This window comes from Manacus candei, unplaced genomic scaffold, assembly GCF_025592945.1.
Source record: "Manacus candei isolate 608988 ecotype Guabito, Panama unplaced genomic scaffold, ASM2559294v1 h1tg000063l, whole genome shotgun sequence".
Lineage (NCBI taxonomy): Eukaryota > Metazoa > Chordata > Aves > Passeriformes > Pipridae > Manacus > Manacus candei.
Window position 1 is genome coordinate 3835847 of NW_026138111.1, and position 19330 is coordinate 3855176.

The 19330-nt window shown below is 42.6% G+C and overlaps 1 protein-coding gene across 1 annotated transcript in view; it reads left to right on the forward strand.

Moving 5' to 3' along the window:
• The first annotated feature begins 4948 nt into the window (after window positions 1–4948).
• LOC127478839 (sucrase-isomaltase, intestinal-like) overlaps window positions 4949–19330 on the forward strand; it is a 43602-nt gene continuing 29220 nt past the window's right edge. Inside the window, 4 exon segments of the mRNA XM_051805022.1 lie at window positions 4949–5564; window positions 6364–6476; window positions 15194–15319; window positions 16285–16416. Of these exon segments, the coding sequence (XP_051660982.1) occupies window positions 15212–15319; window positions 16285–16416 (240 nt within the window). The 5' untranslated portion in view covers window positions 4949–5564; window positions 6364–6476; window positions 15194–15211.

Genomic DNA, 19330 nt, shown 5'->3' on the forward strand with positions numbered 1-19330 from the left:
GCTACTTTCTCTCTATTAAGAGTTTGGAATACCTTGTTTGCTATCATTTGGGAATATATGGCACAAATAACCAAAATCTAATCAAGATTTTCCCTAATTTCCAAAAAGGCTGCTGCAGAGTTCAGCTGCCTTTTTTATTGATTGTGATAGTAAGCACAGACACCACTTACCATGAAGACATTTTTACATAGGCAAGGCTATTAGAATGATTTATAAAGCTATTGTCTTAAACTGCAGTTTTGCTGAAGGCCACAGGAGCAAATTGTATGCATCATGGGTAGCTTGGGTTTGTTCCTAGTTTGTAAGAGCTATTATTTTAGTCATCTAATCATTAAGATTTATGTTACATAGGCAAGAAGTATTGTAGGGCTATCACTTATCCAAGTGTTTTTCAGAAGAGAAATAAAGCATTATATATCCAGCCACTTATAGGACATCCTGATATCACAACAATGAATACAGTAGAAGTAGAGCAGAACTGTGTCAATAGCTGTAAATATACCCTGCCGTTCTTTTTTAAAAAAATGTCATGTTTATGGAAAATCTGTTGGTTACTCATGCTGACTTTCTCCACCTATTTGATAAATCACCTTCAAAGTAAGATATGCAAGTAAAAATTCATTCTTGGTGTGCCTTCTGCAGTCCAGTGGTGTCCCAAGAATCACAGCTAATAAGGAATACAGATGTTGTGAAACAGTGTGTTATGGTTTAACCCCAGCTGGCAACTAAGCACCACGCAGCTGCTGGCTCACTGCCCCTCCAAAAGATGGAGAGAATTGGAAGAGTATAAGTGAGAAAACTCATGGGTTGAGATAAGAACAGTTTAATAATGGAAAGAAAATATAATAATGATAATAATTATAATGATAATTATGATTATAATAACAGCAAATGCAACAACAATAATAATAATAATGAATTAAAAGGAAAATAACAGAGAGAAAAATAAAAACCAAGAAAGAAAAGTGATGCAAATGAAAACAATTGCTTACCACCAGCAGATTGATGCCCAGTCAGTCCCTGAGCAGCAGTCTGCCAGCCAACCTAGTTTTATTGCTCAGCATGAAGCCATATGGTGTGGAGTATCCCTGGAGTCAGCTGAGGTCAGCTGTCCCAGCTGTGTTCCCTCCCAGCTATTTGCACTCCCCCAGCCTACTCACTGGTGGGCAGCATGAGGGGCAGCAAAGGCCTTGACTCTGTTAAGCACTGCTCAGGAATATCTAAAACATCCCTGAATTATCAACAGTTTCCAGCACAAATCCAAAACACAGCCCCACACCAGCTACTATGAAGAAAATTAACTCCAACCAAAACCAGAATTCAGTGTCTCAAGTCTCCTAATTCTGGAGGTTTTGTAAGACCACTTTTAGAAATGCCACCAGCTGCTTGCTCACAGCAGGTGAGTCAGTGCTTTGAGCCATTGTACACATTGCTTTTATTGGTCTCAACAAACCTCAACAGAGCAAGGTTGTTCAACCAGGTAAATCCTCATGTCCGGTTCATATTACAAAGGATTGATGATTGCACTCCTGAAAACCATTTTGTACTGCCTGACTAAAAGTCATGCCCCTCTAACATTGTGACAATGTCAGTCATAAACTACAACATGAACAGGATGTTTTATCTATCTGCCTACCCACTTTCCTTTAATACTACTTCCTTGGTCTGCTGCAGTTATGTTTCATCCTGGTGGCCAGTGGGTTGACTGCTGGATATGAGACTAGTTCCCTTGCTGGCCAAAAATGTTAATTTTTACACAATCTTTTCAATCTGAATCATTCTTTTTTTCCTGATAAGAGGTTAAAAATGAGAGAGATTTCCTCTTGAGTGTAGTGCACAGTGTTTGGAAGAAAATGTTAACTTTCATCAGTCAGACTCCCTGGACAGGCCTCAGCTGACTGTTTGCAGGCAACAGACCAGACAGATGTTAAAGAGGCCAGTTTGTATTTTCATGGGCAGGAGTGTCCTCACTAACAGACACACTAACAGGTTAAGACTTTCAGCAGTGAACATGTGTGCACCTATTACTTCTTGTGCAAAGAGAAGGATTCTTGTCCTCTCAGGCTTTGCCATGTCTAACTGCTGGTAGGGGTTGAATTTTTGACAGTGAATGACTGTTCAGTTGTATTTTTAGACTTTTTTTAGATCCCTTCTGTTGTCCATTAGAGCAGTGTTATGGTTCATAGGACTCTTGGAGGAGAACCACGCAAATTCCTGCACACAGGATGTCATTTCATGCTCTCTCCTGTTTTGTTCCTTCTGTCTGGTTTAAACCAGCAGGAGGGGAGGTGGGAGAAATAGAATATTTTTGTTTATTGTATCCAAATGTTTAAGGAATGACAGACATAGTGTTTTCATTTAAATGATCACTCTTTGCCAACACCACACCAGCAAACACATAAAGTAACACAACAGCCTACCACAGTGCACTGCAGAGCAAAAGGACTCTGGAAGCTGCTTGGGAGCGGAGGCAGAGAGAGGTGCCAGGGGAAAACCTGACCATGCTGTCCTCTGGATGGAGATAACATAATGATGCCCAGAAAAAAAGAGAGAGTCATTACCAGCCTTTTTATGTCCTGGTTAATGCTATATTTAGTGCATAGCCGTGCTGGTGCATGGAGGTCTAAGGAAAGAGGAGGTTGCTGGGGAGCAATGGCTGGTGACACCACATGGGGAGCTGCACTGGTGGGGGTGGCAGCCCTCGGAGAGCTGAGTGATGGAGGGGTGCAGAGCAGGGCACTGTTTTGGCAATGTCATGCAGAAGTTGGGTACGTGACAGTTGCCTGAAGCAACGCATGAGTCATAAAAGAGTGTCTCCATGACATATAAAGATATGGTGGGGCAGAGAGTTTGTTCTTAGGATTGTGGTTTGCACCACCCCAGTGATTCTACTGGTTAGGGAGGGGAGCTGCTGAGCTGAAGGAGTACTTTAATGCCATGGTAACACTAATTGCTCTCATGATGAGAAATGTCAGTGCTGTAATGTGGATACTACAAATGTACAAAGCCTCATGTCCTCTGAACAGACATCATGGAGAGTGCTCAATGAGTTAGGACAGATATTTAAGCTCTTCCCAAAGCATTTCCCCTCTGGCAGCCTTTGCTTTTTGCATAACCCTGTGGTCTGCTCAGAGCAGTGACCATTCCTGCCTTGGCACAGGGCAGAGCTGTGTGACAGCTCTCCTTTGGACAGGAATATAGCTCCAGAGCCCACCCCTGTTCCAACACAGCAGCAGCCTCTTGCAGAAAGGCCTCTGTTTGCCAAGGGCTGGATCTAATTTTCAGGGATATTTTGTGTCCATAGCCCTCCTAAAAGAAAACAATCTTATTTGGTGCTGCGTGTAGGTGGAGAAGCTGATGGAAGGAAGGGAAGGAGGGAGCGGTTCCTGCTGAAAAAAAAAAAAAAAATCAAGAGCTAAATAAAATTCTTATTTTTCCTGCTTGTAAGAAAGGCCAAATAGACTTTTAAAAACATACGTGGACCCTTCAGTATGTGTACTTGACTTTGGATTTGTGTGCTTGACTTCAGATTTGTCTGGGACAATCTAGGGATAGATTGTGCCTGCTTTTTGCTTGGAGAGGCAAAAGAGTGTCTTGAGCGTCCCAGTGAGTGGCTGTCCTTGCTTCCTCACTGGGGGAGTAGGCCAGTGTAGTGGGAGCAGTTGTGCCCTCCCAGTCCTCCCAGCAGCAGGGACTTGTCCCCAAGCAAGGGTACTGGTGGCATGGGTGGCAAACCACTCATCAGGGAGTGCTCCCCTCATGGGGGTAGCCCTGCTCCCCACCGACACAGCCCACCTTCCTCTTCTCTGATTTACCAGTCAGTTTGATCACCCATTTAATTTTGTCAAAATCATTGACAGAAGACCATTAAAAGGAGAGTTATGCCACTTCTATGCTCCATGGTTTGGGCTCATTTATTTTAATTAGCTGTTAGAAATTCGTGGTTAAACAAGGCTTGGGAGGGTACTACTTAAATGTGGTACTCGTGGCATACACAGGACCATTAATAAAACACTTCTCCACAGCTTGACTATTTTGTCCCCCATCTAGCTCGCAGCTTATCATATCACTAGAGATAGGAAACGGAATGTAACACCTAATTAAAATGTGAGCCTGTGTCCACAGATGAGTCAATAGAAATAAAGGCATTAAGCTAGTGAGAGAAGCAGGAGAGAGTCATCACAATAAAAACATCTTGTTCAAGCAGACCCTGGAGGAAGCTATGCTCCTACCTTAGGCACCTGCATGAAGTTAGGGATAACATGAGGTATTCAGGTCCTGATACAGAAAAACATTAAAAACTAAAAGCTGATAAAAAGTAAATGTCTGTTTTTCTCATTAAGAATTCTGAACTCCACTGTGTAACAACAATTTTTAGCCGTTACCGTTGGTTGTCATAGAAATATCACAAGCAACCACTTATTTTGGTAATAGATTTATAGATAGTGTCTTCTGTTATTTTAGTTGTTCTTTTTCAAAATTATATTGATGCATTTTTTGAATAAGTAGATGAGATATCTGAACCATCACAAGATGAATTTAATGTATGTTAGGTTAAGCATTTCAGAGGCATGCATAGAATTTAATGGTTTTTTAATATTGTTATTCTCCAAAAGACATAAAAAGTAAAACTAACCAGGCATGAATTTAAAATTATACGTACCAAAGATAAGCAAACTAATCATGTCTCCCTGTTTGTCACAGGTGGGACAGTCCCCTGGTTGACCTGTTTTTCTCCAACCAGTTCCTTCAGATCACCACTACTGTGCCATCCACTTCTGTGTATGGATTTGGTGAACATGAGCACCCAACCTTCAAACACAACATGGACTTCAGTACCTATGGCATGTATGCCAGGGATCAGGCACCAACGGTAATTCAGTTTACGCAGCACTTTGTCCGAGCTTGTATCACCAAAAGGAGGTGGCAAGCATGGAACCTCACAAGTTTTGCAGATATCATCAGTTTTAATTAAATTACAAAGCCATGAGTCATTTTGAGGGTACTTTGAAACCTTTCGTCAGAAACTTTCTCACAGTGCAGTTTTCAGAAAAACTATTTTGTGTGCCAAGATTCTGGTTCAGAAAAGCATTGAATTTCATGCCCTGTTCATCCAAACAAGCTGGACTTCAGCAGGACTCATTAGATATTTGGCTAAACTGGAATCAGTGGTTGATGAGTCTGTTTTAACTAGCAAGTGATTCTTACCCATGACATTTTGGAGGATTTGGCAGAATATAAAAGGTTTAACTCAGAAAAACTAAAAAGTGCCATTGTGACAAAGCATTAAAAATAACTCTTTTCTATTAATTTAACTTCACACCAGTTTAGATGAAAAAATCCGCCACCTTTCAAAACAAGTCTTAACTATGAATGAATTTCCTTGTCTATGGATATGTAGCTACCTGACAAAAACTATGAAAAATAGCAAAGTCAAGCCATACGTCATCTGCCATTTACGTTTCAGTCATTTGCCAACCTCTATGGAGTTCACCCTTTCTACATGTGTGTAGAACCTGACTCCAATGCCCACGGTGTTCTCCTTCTGAACTCCAATGCACAAGGTAAAAAGATATATGGATTTCCTATATGGACTGCATATAGAAAGATCAATAAGTATATAAAACTGCTTTAGTGATTGCTTTTTCAATGTGATGCAAATATGAGTGACTGTTCCCTAACTAAGCTTCCAGGAATTACTCTAGAGTTTTCAAAAGGGTTTCTTTAGAATGACTGTTTAACAAGGTAAGGTATTTTCAGAGAAAATATATGCTAAACTTTTTTTTGAATATAGATATACATAGAGGGAAAGAAGAAGGTGTAGGAAATTTCCTCTGAGATTAGCATAACTAAAATCAAATAACATAAATCAAATCAATTTAAGTTAGTCCTATATTCTATATGTGCAGAATAGTTTTGTAAGTTGCCATGGTCACCTTACTTTATTAATCTAGTGGTATAATTTCAGAAAAGGGGAATCTTCACGCAGTCTATAAAATCAGTTTCCCCTGGCAAGCAGTGGCTTCCAATAAGAAGATTAAAATAGCATAGAGGAACCCTAAACACAAGTTTGTTGATCCTTTTTATATAAATGAAATTTAGACAAATGGATCTATGCAATCTCCTCTCTGTGGGATTCTGTGATTTATTGCTGCATAATGCCAGTTTGAATGCCTCTTAAACACTGACAGTGTTGGAGCATCAACCACATCTTTAGGAAGCCTGGTCCAGTGTTTGACCACCCTCTTGGTAAAGAAATGCTTCCTTATGTCAAGTCTCAACCTCCCCTGATCCGTTCTTGACCCATTCCCATGTATAGTGCAGAGCTGGTTTGTACTGAGAACCTATTTTTTTCTCTTTTAGATGTTACTCTGTCTCCAAACCCATCTTTGACTGTCTGCACTATTGGGGGGATCTTCGACTTCTATCTCTTCCTGGGACCCACCCCCGAAAATGTCATTCAGTAATACACTGAGGTTAGTAGAAAAGTGCATAGGGCACATGGGGCAGTGCCTTGTAACAAAGTCCCATCAGGATCTGGTAGTATTAGGTAGTGCAGCCAGAGCATTGTCATGATCTGTTTGTACAAAGCTGTAACTTCAGATCCATGAGAAGACTGGCATATGCTCAAGCATCTGTGAGCAGTCTGAGTGTTGCAGGCTTGGCTGGGTGTTCAGTGCACATCTGTAGCCTTTCCTGCAGTATGTCAGAGTGGGGTTCAGGAGTGCATTAAAGGGATGCAATGATTCGAAAAGAATCTGTTTAAGCTTACTCTTCTCTTGGCTGTCATAATTTCAGTCTTTGCTGTATGACCATGACTGTATATTGACACTGTAGATGGAGAAAAACTAGGCAGAACACAGATGGGAATGTTTGGGAACTTTACATCTGCTGGATTTCAGAGGTGTTGGATGGACTTTAAAGGCTTTAAGCCTTTATTTGCCAGTGGAATTGCCTGTTGATTTTGGAGCCATCAGCGTATTTTAGTAATGAAAACCCATGTAATTGCATTGGAGAGTATAGATGTGGAACAGTACATTTACTGCTGTCTCACAGAGTGTAAGTACTTTCTTTCCAATTGCCCAATGTTTTCCAGAGAACCGAGACTACACATGCAGATAGCTGTTTTGGAAATGTACATGCAATTCTTACCTAGTGAGGACTGCGCAAAAAAAAAAGTAGCAGATAACGTTTTCTCTCATCACCAAATGCCAGGTGCTGCGTTAACTGGGCCTTTGCACAGAAAATTGCCACCTCAGACCCAGGCTCTGTACATAAAGAAATCAGTGTCAAATTTAAAGCATGTGGAGCAAAGCTGAGAAGGGGCATGCTACTGTGAGAAGGAGGGGTCATGTGTGCAGACCTTAAGGATTAGGCTGCAACTGAAGTGCTAAGCAGCCTATGGTAGAGCATCCCAGAGCTGGGCACTCAGAGCTCACAGTGAGATGTGCATGTGCTTTGCCCTCCCCTGCAACACTCCTCAAAGGGGCCTGAGCTCTGATTTTTAGCAAATCTTTTGTCTTTCCTGGCTTTTTAAAGCCTCCATATCCTCTGATTGCCTTCTTTTAAAGTGCCTGAAATGGGAACAGAAATACTGTGGTTCAGACTAAGGGAAAAAGAGTATTCAGCAGAGAAGGAAAGTATTGCTGGTTTCTGTTTTGGTGATGTAAGGGATAAGACTTGTTCATGCTGCTGTTTTGGGAAGGCTGGAACCTCCCTAGGGTGGTGGGTTCTGTAAGACCTTCCTTTTCCAGGCAGAGGTTCAGGTTGTGCCTCCCAGAGAGGTGGGAGGCTGATGGTGCCCCTCCATGTCCCAGAGCAGGAGCAGCTGTTCTGTTGCTTGTAAGTTTTCAGCTCCCTCTGCACATTGTCCCCACCAGTCACCTGTCATGGTTTAACCCTGGCCAGCACCTCAGCTGCTCGCTCCCACCCCCTCAGTGGGATGGGGGAGAGAATTGGAAGGGTAAAAGTGAGAAAATTCGTGGGTTGAGATGAAGGCAGTTTAATGGGTAAAGCAAAAGCCATGCACGCAAGCAAGGCAAAGCAAGGAATTCATTCACCACTTCCCATGGGCAGGCAAGTGTTCAGCCATCCCCAGGAAATGGGGCTGAATACGTAACTGTTACTGGGAAAGACAAAAACCATCACTCCAAGTGTTCTCACTCTCTCTTCTTCTTCCCCCAACTTTATATGCTGAATATGATGCCGTATGGTCTGGAATATCCCTTGGATCAGTTGGGGTCAGCTGTTCCCACTGTGTCCCCTCCCAACAACTTGTGCACCCCCAGCCTCCTCACCTGGTGAGGTGGGAAAAAAAATCCTTGAATTGTCATCACTGTTTTCAGCACAAATCCAAAACACAGCCCCATACCAACTACTATGAAGAAAATTAACTTTATCCCAAGCAAAACCAGCATACACCACCTCTGATCCCATTGCCACAGACCACCAAGTAAACAGGTTTTTAACTTACACATGGGTAATAAAACCAGAAAAAAAAAAAAAAAAGGAAAAATAAGTAAAGCAACTCTCCCCCGGGCTGCAGCTTTGATCCCTATTTCAGGGGAGTTAGTGCAGCAGTGCAATGGAGATTAGAGCCATCCCTGTTTCTTTTCAAAGTCTTTTGCTGGTGTTTGAAAGCAGCATTTCTGTGGCTTAGCAGGTGGTCAGCAGCTGAAAATAAAATGAGAGAGTTCTCACTCCCCAACTGATGGGTAGTGGCAGCTCACTTTCCACCCCTGTGTCTGGAAATGGAGCTGGAGAAAGAAAACAAGGTAAAGGAGAGCAGTGGGCGTCTCCTAATGAGACATGTCACATGCAGGACCAAAAAATCTCCTGTTCTGTATTCTTTGAGCTTGTGCTGAGCTCTCTAGGGAATCTTAAGGAATGCATGTTAGTAATTTCACAGTGAAATAATAAGTTCTTCAGTAAACATCCTGACATTCCAAGGTCGCAAATGTTACAATTACCATAGTATTAGTCTCTAGGGTAATGATTTGGCTTTTATGTACAAGATCTGTGGGAAGGTGAAGGAGAGAGAAAAGACTTTATTTTTCAATTGTATTTTCTGTCACGCTGAGAGGACTTTCCTGTGCAGTCATTGTCATGCTACAGGGAAGGAGAAGGGGTGGAAAGAAGGAGTGTGACTGATGTCTGCAAGGCACAGCTCAGCTCTCCGGTCTCTCAGCTGTCTGCATGGGTCTCCTCTGGGAATTGTTGTTTTGGGAACTCCTGGCTGCCAGGGACCCTGGTGGGACCAGGCTGCACTGCTGCAATGAGCTTCCTGGGGGAATGACACCCACTTCCCACTTGTGCAAGCATCTGCCCCAAATCACTGCTTTTTGCAGGGACCACCCATTGTATCTCTCCAGGATGTCCCCAGGATGGCAGGGTGGCCAGGTGCCAGGTGGTGCATGGCTGTTGAGAGCAAGGGAGGTGTGTCCAGAGCAAAGTGCTCCACATCTTTCTCGAAAGTTTTGGGCTGTTGCTTTCAGTGACACTTCAATATCTGAGCAACCCTTCTGGCCTCCACCCTGCTTGTTTCTGTGAGAGATTTAGGAGCTTAGCTCTGCTCTGTGCTTTCATGTGGCTGTCTCCAAACCAGTGAGTTAGGACAGCTTTGTAACAAAGCTCTTTATTGGGTCTCTGGAGTACGCAAGGTGTCCCTGTGCACCTCTCCAGGTTGCCCCCAGCACCCAGAGGTGGACCATGGACTCTTGCCCAGAGCCACTGGGCCCAGAGCTCCCTGTGTGCCGATCATGGTTGATTGCAGCTGCCCTGTTAGGGCCACCAGTGTCTCTGTGCATCCTTGGAGTGAGGACAGGTGGCAGCCTGGCCCAGGATAATGTGCTTTAAATGGACTCCAAGAGCGAGGCAAGGTGTGGGAAGGGAGCAGAGGGCTAAATGCTGGTGGCTCTGTCCCTCTGCTATGTCTTGTGTGGAGCAGAGGTGAGCTGTAAGATGCATCCTGCCAGTGGCACCACAGTGATAGAGCAGTGACAGCAGCTGTAGGGTGAGTGCTGGGCATAGTGCCATGGGAAGGAGAAGTCTCCAGCCTGATTCTTCTGCTCCCTCTTGTCCCTGAGCCTGGCTGTGAGGAGCATTGGTTCTGGCACATCCAAGATGGTCCTGTACATATATATATATATGTATATATATATATATATATATATATACGACAGTGATCACATTTTTCTCCCTCTGCAGAAGAGGTCCGGTATACAGGATAGGTATATAACACAAATCTCACTTTTAATGACAAACATCTCAGTTTACAGGAGGGAGGGGAAAGCAGGAACAAGTTAAAGAGCTCAGTCATTGAGCTGAACCTGGCTAAGGCTCTCTAGTCACACCTGATACCAGACTGCCACTGCCAAGACCACTGGTGGCCTTTCAGAACAGACCAACAGTGCATAGCAGTAGTGTATGAGCTCCATAACAAGACACTTAGGAAAGTTAGGGTTCAACAAATGGCCATCTAATAGCTCTTGGTGGAGTGAAGGCTTTAAATTTGTTATTTTATCACAAATTATCTGATAACAAGCTTTAAGTGAGCATACTGCATGTCTCCTAATGCTGTTTTCAGAGATAATTCCTGGTTTGCTCCCTCCTAACAGAAGTGTAGGGTAGTTACGGGTGTAAGGGACCTCGGAAGGTCCCTAGTCCAGTCTCCTCTTGGAGAGGTAACATGAGAAATCTGCTTGTACCTAGAGTTTATCACAGATGATTCAGTGGGAGTCTCACAGCTGAATTCATGGGTCTCCCGAGAAAGAATAAGCAACTGATAAGTGTTTTGTGCAGCAAAGAACAAGGTTTGAAGGCCGTGGCATTGAAAGTCCTTAAAATTTTTAGGTTCCTGAGGTTGTGACCATCTTCTGAATTGTTCAGCAGCTGCAGGGCCTTTCTTCTTGCTCTCCTAAAAGAAAGCTCAGCTTTTGTACATAGACTTTGAGTGAAGGTTGCCTTCTGCCTGACTGGTGACCACAGCACTCACCCACTTGCCTTAGCCAGAGGGGATGAGGTGGATACAGAAACCTGGGCCATAGGAGCACTTGTGAAATTTAGCCATTGTGTGACTATCCAAACACACTATTTCTGTGTCTAAATGCAGAGCATTAGTCCACTTGGGGTTTTATAGTTTCCTCCTACAACTCCTCTGTGAAGAAAGGGAGTTTAAGCAAATATTAAGCTTCGAGAGACATTTTGTTTGGCTAGCTAGGGGGCAAGATTAGCAGTCTTTCATGTTAAGTCCCTGTACCTGGATTGCTGGGCATCTCAGCTCTTTTGTTAGCATGGGAAAGAATCTCTCTCTCTCTCCAGCCTCTGATATATAGGGCATAACTCTGCAGCCTTGTCTCTCTCATCAAAGTCTTTGATGACAATGTTAACAGAATAGGATCCTGATTTACTCTATATGATTTATAACCTAGTTTATATCATTGATGCTCATATTAATAATTTGATTTGTCCAATAAACCAACACAGGGAGAGTGAATACATGTCACCTGCTCCATAGACACAGATTTTAGCTGTTAGATATACATGTTTCCACTGAAATTTGTTCTTACTGTAAAACACTTCCAGGATACCTCCTAGATACATCAATTCTCAGGTGCATCTGAAAAAAGTGAAAAAATACACATAATGCCAAGTTATGTAAACATGGAAAGACTAACAGTGAATTTATTAAACAAAATCAGGAGTTATTTAAGAAACAAGTGCAGAAGGAATTCTGGAACAGAAAATAGAATCTTTTTTTACTGCTTCTGCACTACCCTATCTTTGCTGGTTTTTTCTCAGTTTGGATAACCCATATGTTTGCTGTTTCTGCATTTTCCTCCCTCAGTTCCCTTGCCATACCCCGTTTACCTTTTCTGATTCTATGGGAGTCAATTTTGCCAAGCAGGCTTTCTCTGCCTTCTGCACTTTATGATCATTTGTATGCAGAATGCAATCTATATGAATTAACTAGATCCTAAATATATATCAAATCCAAACTTGAGTTTTCAGGTTTGCAAAATTGCATTCCTGCCTCTGCTGATCCATCTGTGAGTAGGTACCATATGTCAGTTACTTTATCAGGAAGCTTCAGGGGGATCCATTAGAGAGAGTCCGCAGCATAATTAGAAAAAAGAACATTTGTTTTCCCAGCTGCCCTGTTTTCATCCTTCCTCTTCAAATGTTCTGCTGGTTTCAATTAAGCTCACCATGGATGCACCAACCTGGTGAACCCATAATGAATTGCTTTAAAAGCTTAGTATTTTACTTGCAAGGTGGATACTTTTCTGTTGGTTCAGCTGTAACCCCAAACTCCTAAAGCAGTGCTATCACAAAATACCATCTCACTCTGTGGTCCCCAGTGACACAGCACCATCCCACAAGGGTGAGCAGCTGAACCTCAGCAAACCCCTGTGCTGGGGCTGTGCCCTTTGGGAAGGGCTCTGTCACACGGCAGTGGCCACAGCTCCACCTCTGGCCCTGCTGGAGTCCACCTGGGTGCTTGATAGGACATGGGGGAAGAAGCAAATCACCATCCAACTCTTGAACTACATTGTATTGTTGATGTCTCTGACTCCCTAGCCAGGAGTGATCCAGAGTGTCACAGGACTCAGAGCAGGGCTGCCCAGCAATTCCCACTTCCTCTGCCTGGGCTGGTTACCCCTTTCCCATTTCCCAGCCTGCATGGGGAGAGGCAGCAGAATCCATGCAGACATCCTGCCAGGGCACAGGGCTCTACATTTAGCCGCAGGATTAATATTTATCATTTGCTTTTCCCTCTTCCTCTTGTCCAAGGAGAGAAGCCTGCACACAAAGCATTTTATTTCATTAAGGAGTTCTTTTGTTTTGATCTCTCTTTTTAACCTTGTTTGTAGAGGTCACTCTCTGGTTACAGAAGAGAAAGCAAGGGCAAAATATGCATATGCTTTAGGATCACAAAGTGATCACAAAGGAGTGGGGTTCACAGAGCTCATCTTGCAACCTTTGCTGGTCTAAAACAAACTGCTGCCTCCCCAGGTGAATTTATCCTTAACATGGTGAGTGTGGATGTGAGAGAGAAGCAGAGTTCTTGCCCTGAGGCTTGCCATGATGGGTTAGACACCTTGGTGCTGGCTCACAGGGCGTCTGGGAGATTATCCTGAACCATCATGGCCCATTCAGCTCTCCACAGAAGACCCCAGCAGAGCTTGAAAGATGGTCTGGGTGATCACAAAACTAACCAAAAAATGGAGCTAATGGAAAAAACTAATGACACGTGCAACCAGATGAGAGAGCACCAGAGTAACAATGGTGTGTGTCTGCCCATCAGCCTCCCCCTGCATGGTAGGGACCATCTTTCTCTGTCTGCGGCCTCTCCTGCAAGGGCACAGCAGTGTTCAGCAAAGGCTGGGTACCACTGCAGCAGGAACATGCTGCTGATGGCTGCTCTTGCTTCCTCTGCAGAACCCAGCCTCTAGCTGAACTGAAGGAGAAGCAGGTGTTCAGGAAGGTGAAGAGAGTTAAGTCTGTTGGAATGGGACAAGTAGGGGGCAGTTGTGCTGATCATCCCTCCTGGAGAGACTCAAAGCATTAACCTCACCAGTTGTTCTGGCCTCCTCCTGTTTTTTCTTAGGTTAGATAGCAGCATTCCAACTAGCCAAAGCACACTGTAGCCAAAGCTGTAATGTTTAGTGCTCAAGTTTGACTGTGCATTCACAAGCCTTTCTTGTTTGGAAGCATTTTGCCCTGTGCGTTCCCCAGCTCAAGTGCATTAAAACATCCTTGACTATTCTCTGCCTCTCTCCCACAGCGGTTTTTGTGTCTGATGCACTTTGTACATCCCACCAGCTCTAGCATCCGTGATGTATTTTAGAGCAATTTCAAGTTCAGCTTTGCTTTCCCAGGTCAGGCTTCCTGGAGAAAACCCCATAGGAAGGTGTGACTTCATGCAATATATCCCCAGAGAGCTTAGCAATGCAATAGACACAGAGTGCCAGAGGTGCCTTGTTTTATTTATTTAAAGTAGATGAGGTTTAGCTGCCAATACACAAGTTTTTTTGTTTTTCAATTCTTAGTATAATTGCTTAACTGTGGAGATCTACGAGGAAATAAGGGAGGAATGGTTATTTAGCCAAAGGGGGACAATATCTGCAACTGATTGATGAGTCATGGGTGCTTACTAGCTACTTATTTTTCACTTATTGCCTGCAAAGGTGTTAGAAATACAAAACAAAGGTTAGTTTCATGGGATTTAACTGAAGTAAGGATTTCAAGAGATGTCTCCCAGAAAACACTAGTGTGTACTAATGATGCAATGCCAGATTTCAGTTTATTTGTAGAACAGACACATCATGGTTGCCCGCTGCTCGTCCCAGGTTACCACAGCAGCTCTCACCGGGGGAAGCAGAGCAGGATGCCTTGCTTCTCTGTGCTCTCAATTGAGTTTCCTCATGCCATTTACAGATGGATTACATTCAGACCGTGGAAATCAAATATTTATAAAATCATATTTAACTCATTACCTTGTGTTTCAGTTGAGAATTTCAGGACCAAACAGTAACTCTCACCTTGAAGAGTGTTTTCAATGCCTGGCAACGCAAGGCTGTGGTCCAGCAGTAAGAGCAGTCAGCCATAAGTAACCGAATTTCATCAGGTTGGTGTGTAAATATAATTAAAACTTCAGAGAACTCAAATAAACATCAGACTCTTGATGAGTTAGTTCAGCTGTATGTGGGAAGAGAACTTTGCAAAGCTGATGTTTCTGTATATTGTTGGAGATTTGTCTGCTGTTGACCAAGGGGTTTGTGAACTTGGCGGGGGTCAGGTGGCATGAGGATCCACGCTGGATTTCTGCTGGCATGCGCCCTGTAAGTGAAGGTACCTGCTACTGTGCAGAGGCTGAGACCTCAGCAAAACTCTCATTTAACATTAGCCTGGGTTTTATAGACTGTGTCTTCCACTGTTCTTAGAATTGATGCTCAGTGTGGGTATTGCTTGGAGCCTCTGTGAAGGGCAAGGATCCACCAGGAGAAGCACTTTTTTGGAGCCAAGCATACTGTACTGAGAGTTACTCGAAGACAGGAAAGGGTATTTAATGGGTGTATAATGCCTGTGCCATGATCTCTGTGGCTTAAATGATCTGGAAGCCTCTCCTGGTGTTTCAGAATAACTTCTCATCTCACCTCTTGCATTTTTGTATTCCTCATTCCTGCTGTAGGCCATTGGACGCCCTCACATGCCAGCCTACTGGTCTCTGGGATTTCAGCTCTCCCGCTGGGGCTATGGCAGCCTTGATGTTTTAAAGCAAACTGTCGATCGCATGCACCGCTATGATATCCCGTATGTGAGTATGAATTTTTCACTGCGTATGCTAATTTTACATTCTGAAGTGAGTGAATAAAATTATAATAGAGGAAAAATAATTATCCTACAAGAAGAATTGTAGAATAAAAAGATGTTCATAATCATACGTAGCTCTTTTCCCTGTAATGCTTAAAAGAACATTTAAAGTGGGCTTTTAACATGAGGTTTAAGTGCTGCTTTTGGCTGCATAGCAGGTGATTCTGCTGTGGATTTGCTATTATGCAGTATGAGATGCTAGCATTTTAAAAATACGTAATGGAACTTCTGATGCAGATCACTGCAAAATAGTTGCTAAACTAGGACTTCTACATTTTCATTTTGTCCATTTCTACCGTGTAAGTTTGTATAATTGTTACAGCCAGTCTCTAAGGTTTCATTTCATACGTTAGTTGCCTTTTAGAAATAGAGTTGCATACACTCCAATTTCTGTATCAAATACTTCCATTGAAGGCCATCTAGTCCAGCTGCCCTGCAATGAGCAGGAACATCTTGAACTAAACCAGGTTGCCCATCCAATTTAACCTTGAATGTTTCCAGGATCAAGACATCTACCATCTCTCTGGGCAACCTGATCCAGTGTTTTACCACCCTCACTGTAAAGAATTCCTTCCTTATGTGTAGTCTGAATCTACTCTTTTTTGGTTTAAAACCATCACCCCTTCTCCTATCAGGAGAACAGGCCCTACATAAAAATCTGACCCTGTCTTTCTTGTAAGCCCCCTTTAAGTATTGAAAGGCTACCGTAAGGTCTCCTTGGAGCCTTCTCTTCTCCAGGATGAACAACCTCAGCTCTCTCAGCCTGTCCTCATAAGAGAGGTGCTCCAGCTGTCTGATCATTTTTGTGGTCCTCCTCTGGATTGCTCCAACAGATAAATGTCTTCCATGTTCTGAGAACTCCAGAGATGGATGAAGTATTCATGTAATATTTCCTCTAAAATTGTTTAGGATGTCCAACATCTTGATATTGACTACATGGAACGTCACCTGGACTTTACCTATGATAAAGTGAATTTTGCTGGTCTGCCAGAGTACATCCAGGAGCTGAAGAAGAAAGGAATGCACAATATTGTGATTCTGGTAAATTAACAATTTTACTAATTTTTTCTCCATTTGTAAGAACTATTTACAGCGTAGTCTTCACAGCAGTACCTAGGTATATACACATATACTAGGTATATACCTATATACACACATATACTATTGTAGCAGATTTTCCATTTTTGTCATTTGTTGACGAATTTGTTGCTCAAGAACAATTTCTCACAGATTTCATCTTTCAAAAGGTTGCATTTATTGGATATCTGTGTAGCAGCACCATCTCTATACCAAAACATTAACTCTGTCACTTTTTCCCACTCAGTTATGAGAAATTTTGCCTCTGTTCGGGGCTGAGTTGACATAGGATTGCTTTCATACAATTCTTTCCCTGAAAATGAATAAATGAATTTAAGACACATACAAAAACAGCTGAATAGGGGAAAAAGTCTACTTCTAATCACTCTGGAAGCTAGTAACTACAATTCATGTTGTTTTGTACTTACATTTTATCTAAATTACTGTAAGAGATGGTTATTTGCATGAAGAATTGTGGAAAATGTATGTTGAACGTCTAACCAAAATTGACATATGGCCAAATGAATTAACTTGGACAGAAATGAAAATTGGAGCTTTCCATCTTCCCCAGTTAATTTATCCAACAAAATTTGCTATTGGCTCCATCACATCCCCATACATGTCCTTGTGCCAAAATGACTCTCTGTCACAATAGCTAAGTGAGTGCCAATGGTGGCAAGGGAACTGGAGACCAATTAAATTGAAATTTATACACAGATTTAAATGAAATAGGAAATGAAATAATCCCTTGATAGATTCACAAGATCTTGCTCTCCAGGGTCCCCCAGCAGTGCAGCACCGGGAGGGCTGCACTCCCCAGCGCAGGATGCAATTTGTTCTCCGGAACCACTGGGGACAGGATAAGAAGAAAAACACTTTAAACTGCAGCAGGACAGATTTAAGGTAGACATTAGGGTAAGGCTGCCTGTCTGCAAAGGGAGCTGAGCAGGAAGCCAGCTGCCATGGCCAGGGTCCCTCCCCAGGCATGTGCTTTGAACAGGTCTGACAGATGCATCAGGGATGGCTCAGGCTGAGCTGACCCACAGCCACAGTGTGAGGAGAAGGAGGCAATCCCACAGAGTCCCTCTCAGGACCTTTTGCTGTAATTGTAGTCATCTGTTTTCTGCCTGAATGGTCAGTTCACACCTTTCATTTGGGTACTATTTATCTCAAACCACTAGTCTCTCACCCTTCTATTTTCTTTCTTGATACACTGATTTGAACTAGTATATTCTGCCTCAGCCTTTTTTTTCCTAGGCTAAACAAACGGAAGTATCTTATGCTCTTTCTATAGGGTGAGGTCTTCAGATCTTCTTATAGTAGCTCTCCCTCACATGTTCCCAGTTTGAATGCATTTGCTTGAATAGCAGATAACTCAATTTCCCCAGTGTTCCTGATGATGCCCCACAGTGTTAGAAGAACACTATGGAAACAGAACACTATTTCCTTCTTTCTCCTAAAAGTTGTCTCCTATACCAAAGCCCTGCATCACATTTACCTACATTGTATTGGTGGCTCGTGCTTGTAAGGAGCCCAGTTAATCCAACTGAATCATAACAGACAGGCCACCAATGTTTGGCCCTAAGTTGCTCCAGTCCTTTTAAAATAAGGGTCACATTCCTCATCTTGTCCAGGGTGTCCTGTCAAAGGCTTGTGGGTAGAGAGACTGAACAGCAGAGTCCTAAATTGTAGTACAGTTCCTTTTTCATTTGTGCTGGTGTACTGGAGTCAAGATAAGCAAGAGCCACTGCAGTTTCCTCATCTAAAAATCACATTATCTTGTCACGTAGATAGATTCAGGCAGAAATGCCTCCTTGTCCTTATTTTTCCCTCCACAATTTGTTGTAAAGTTTAGCATATGACTGGGGATGGACTAGTCAGCACCACAGATGAGTGTTTTCTTTTTAACTGGGAGTTTTTTGATAGTTTATTTAAAAGTACTTTCTCTGTATTTATTATTTGCTAATCTTCACTTTGTTGTACTATAATTCCATTTGCTGCTATGAATCTCAAACAAAACCATGCAGCCCAACTGATCAATTACATGTTGATAAAGGAAATAGCAGCCTGAAGGTTCCATTTCTTCTGCAACTGCAAATCATGAGAAGCTCCAGGATGCAGCAGTGAAATCAGTTTCCATCAGTGGAGAGCCAAGGCACAGAGTTTATACAGTAAGAGATTAGTAAGTCACTCTGATGGAGAGCAACTTTAAGACAAAAATAGTCCCACATTAACTGGATACATCATTGGAAATAACCAAGCAGTAAGCGAGCACATGTGCTGTCAGGATTAAGTGCTCTTTCTGTTAGGCAGTTTAGGCTCCTTGTATCCTCAACACTGCTCTAAAAATTATCTCATCTCTTAGAGATGTGACATTAATTACCACCTGCCTGTTTATTGGTTTATCTCAAAAAAGTTTGCAAAACATTAATGTATGAGCAAAATACCAGGAGTTTGGGGTAGCTCTTCCCATGCAGTCTTGCCCTTCAATAAATACATGGCAGTCACCTCTTTTTCATCAATGCCAGGATGTTTCCAGTTGTTTTGCACTTGCTACTGGGTAAGAAGCTACAGGCAAGCAGTTGTGATTTAGTGGGTGAGCTACATTATCTTCTTACTTGTGAATTTAACGTCAATAACATTTCTAAAGCCTTTTCAGTTTCTCAGGTGGCGCATTCTACATCAGTGCAGGAAGTATTACTATATAAATTCAGCTGTTAGACAGATGCAAGGAATATAACAACTACTCTTAAGTCATGCAATGAGCTAATGGGAATCCAGATAGGAAACCCTTCTTTCCTCCTTCCACTAACCTATAACTAAGGACTGTCTTTTGTTCTAGTTCTTTAGTTAAGCTTGTGAAGAAAGAACAAAAGCT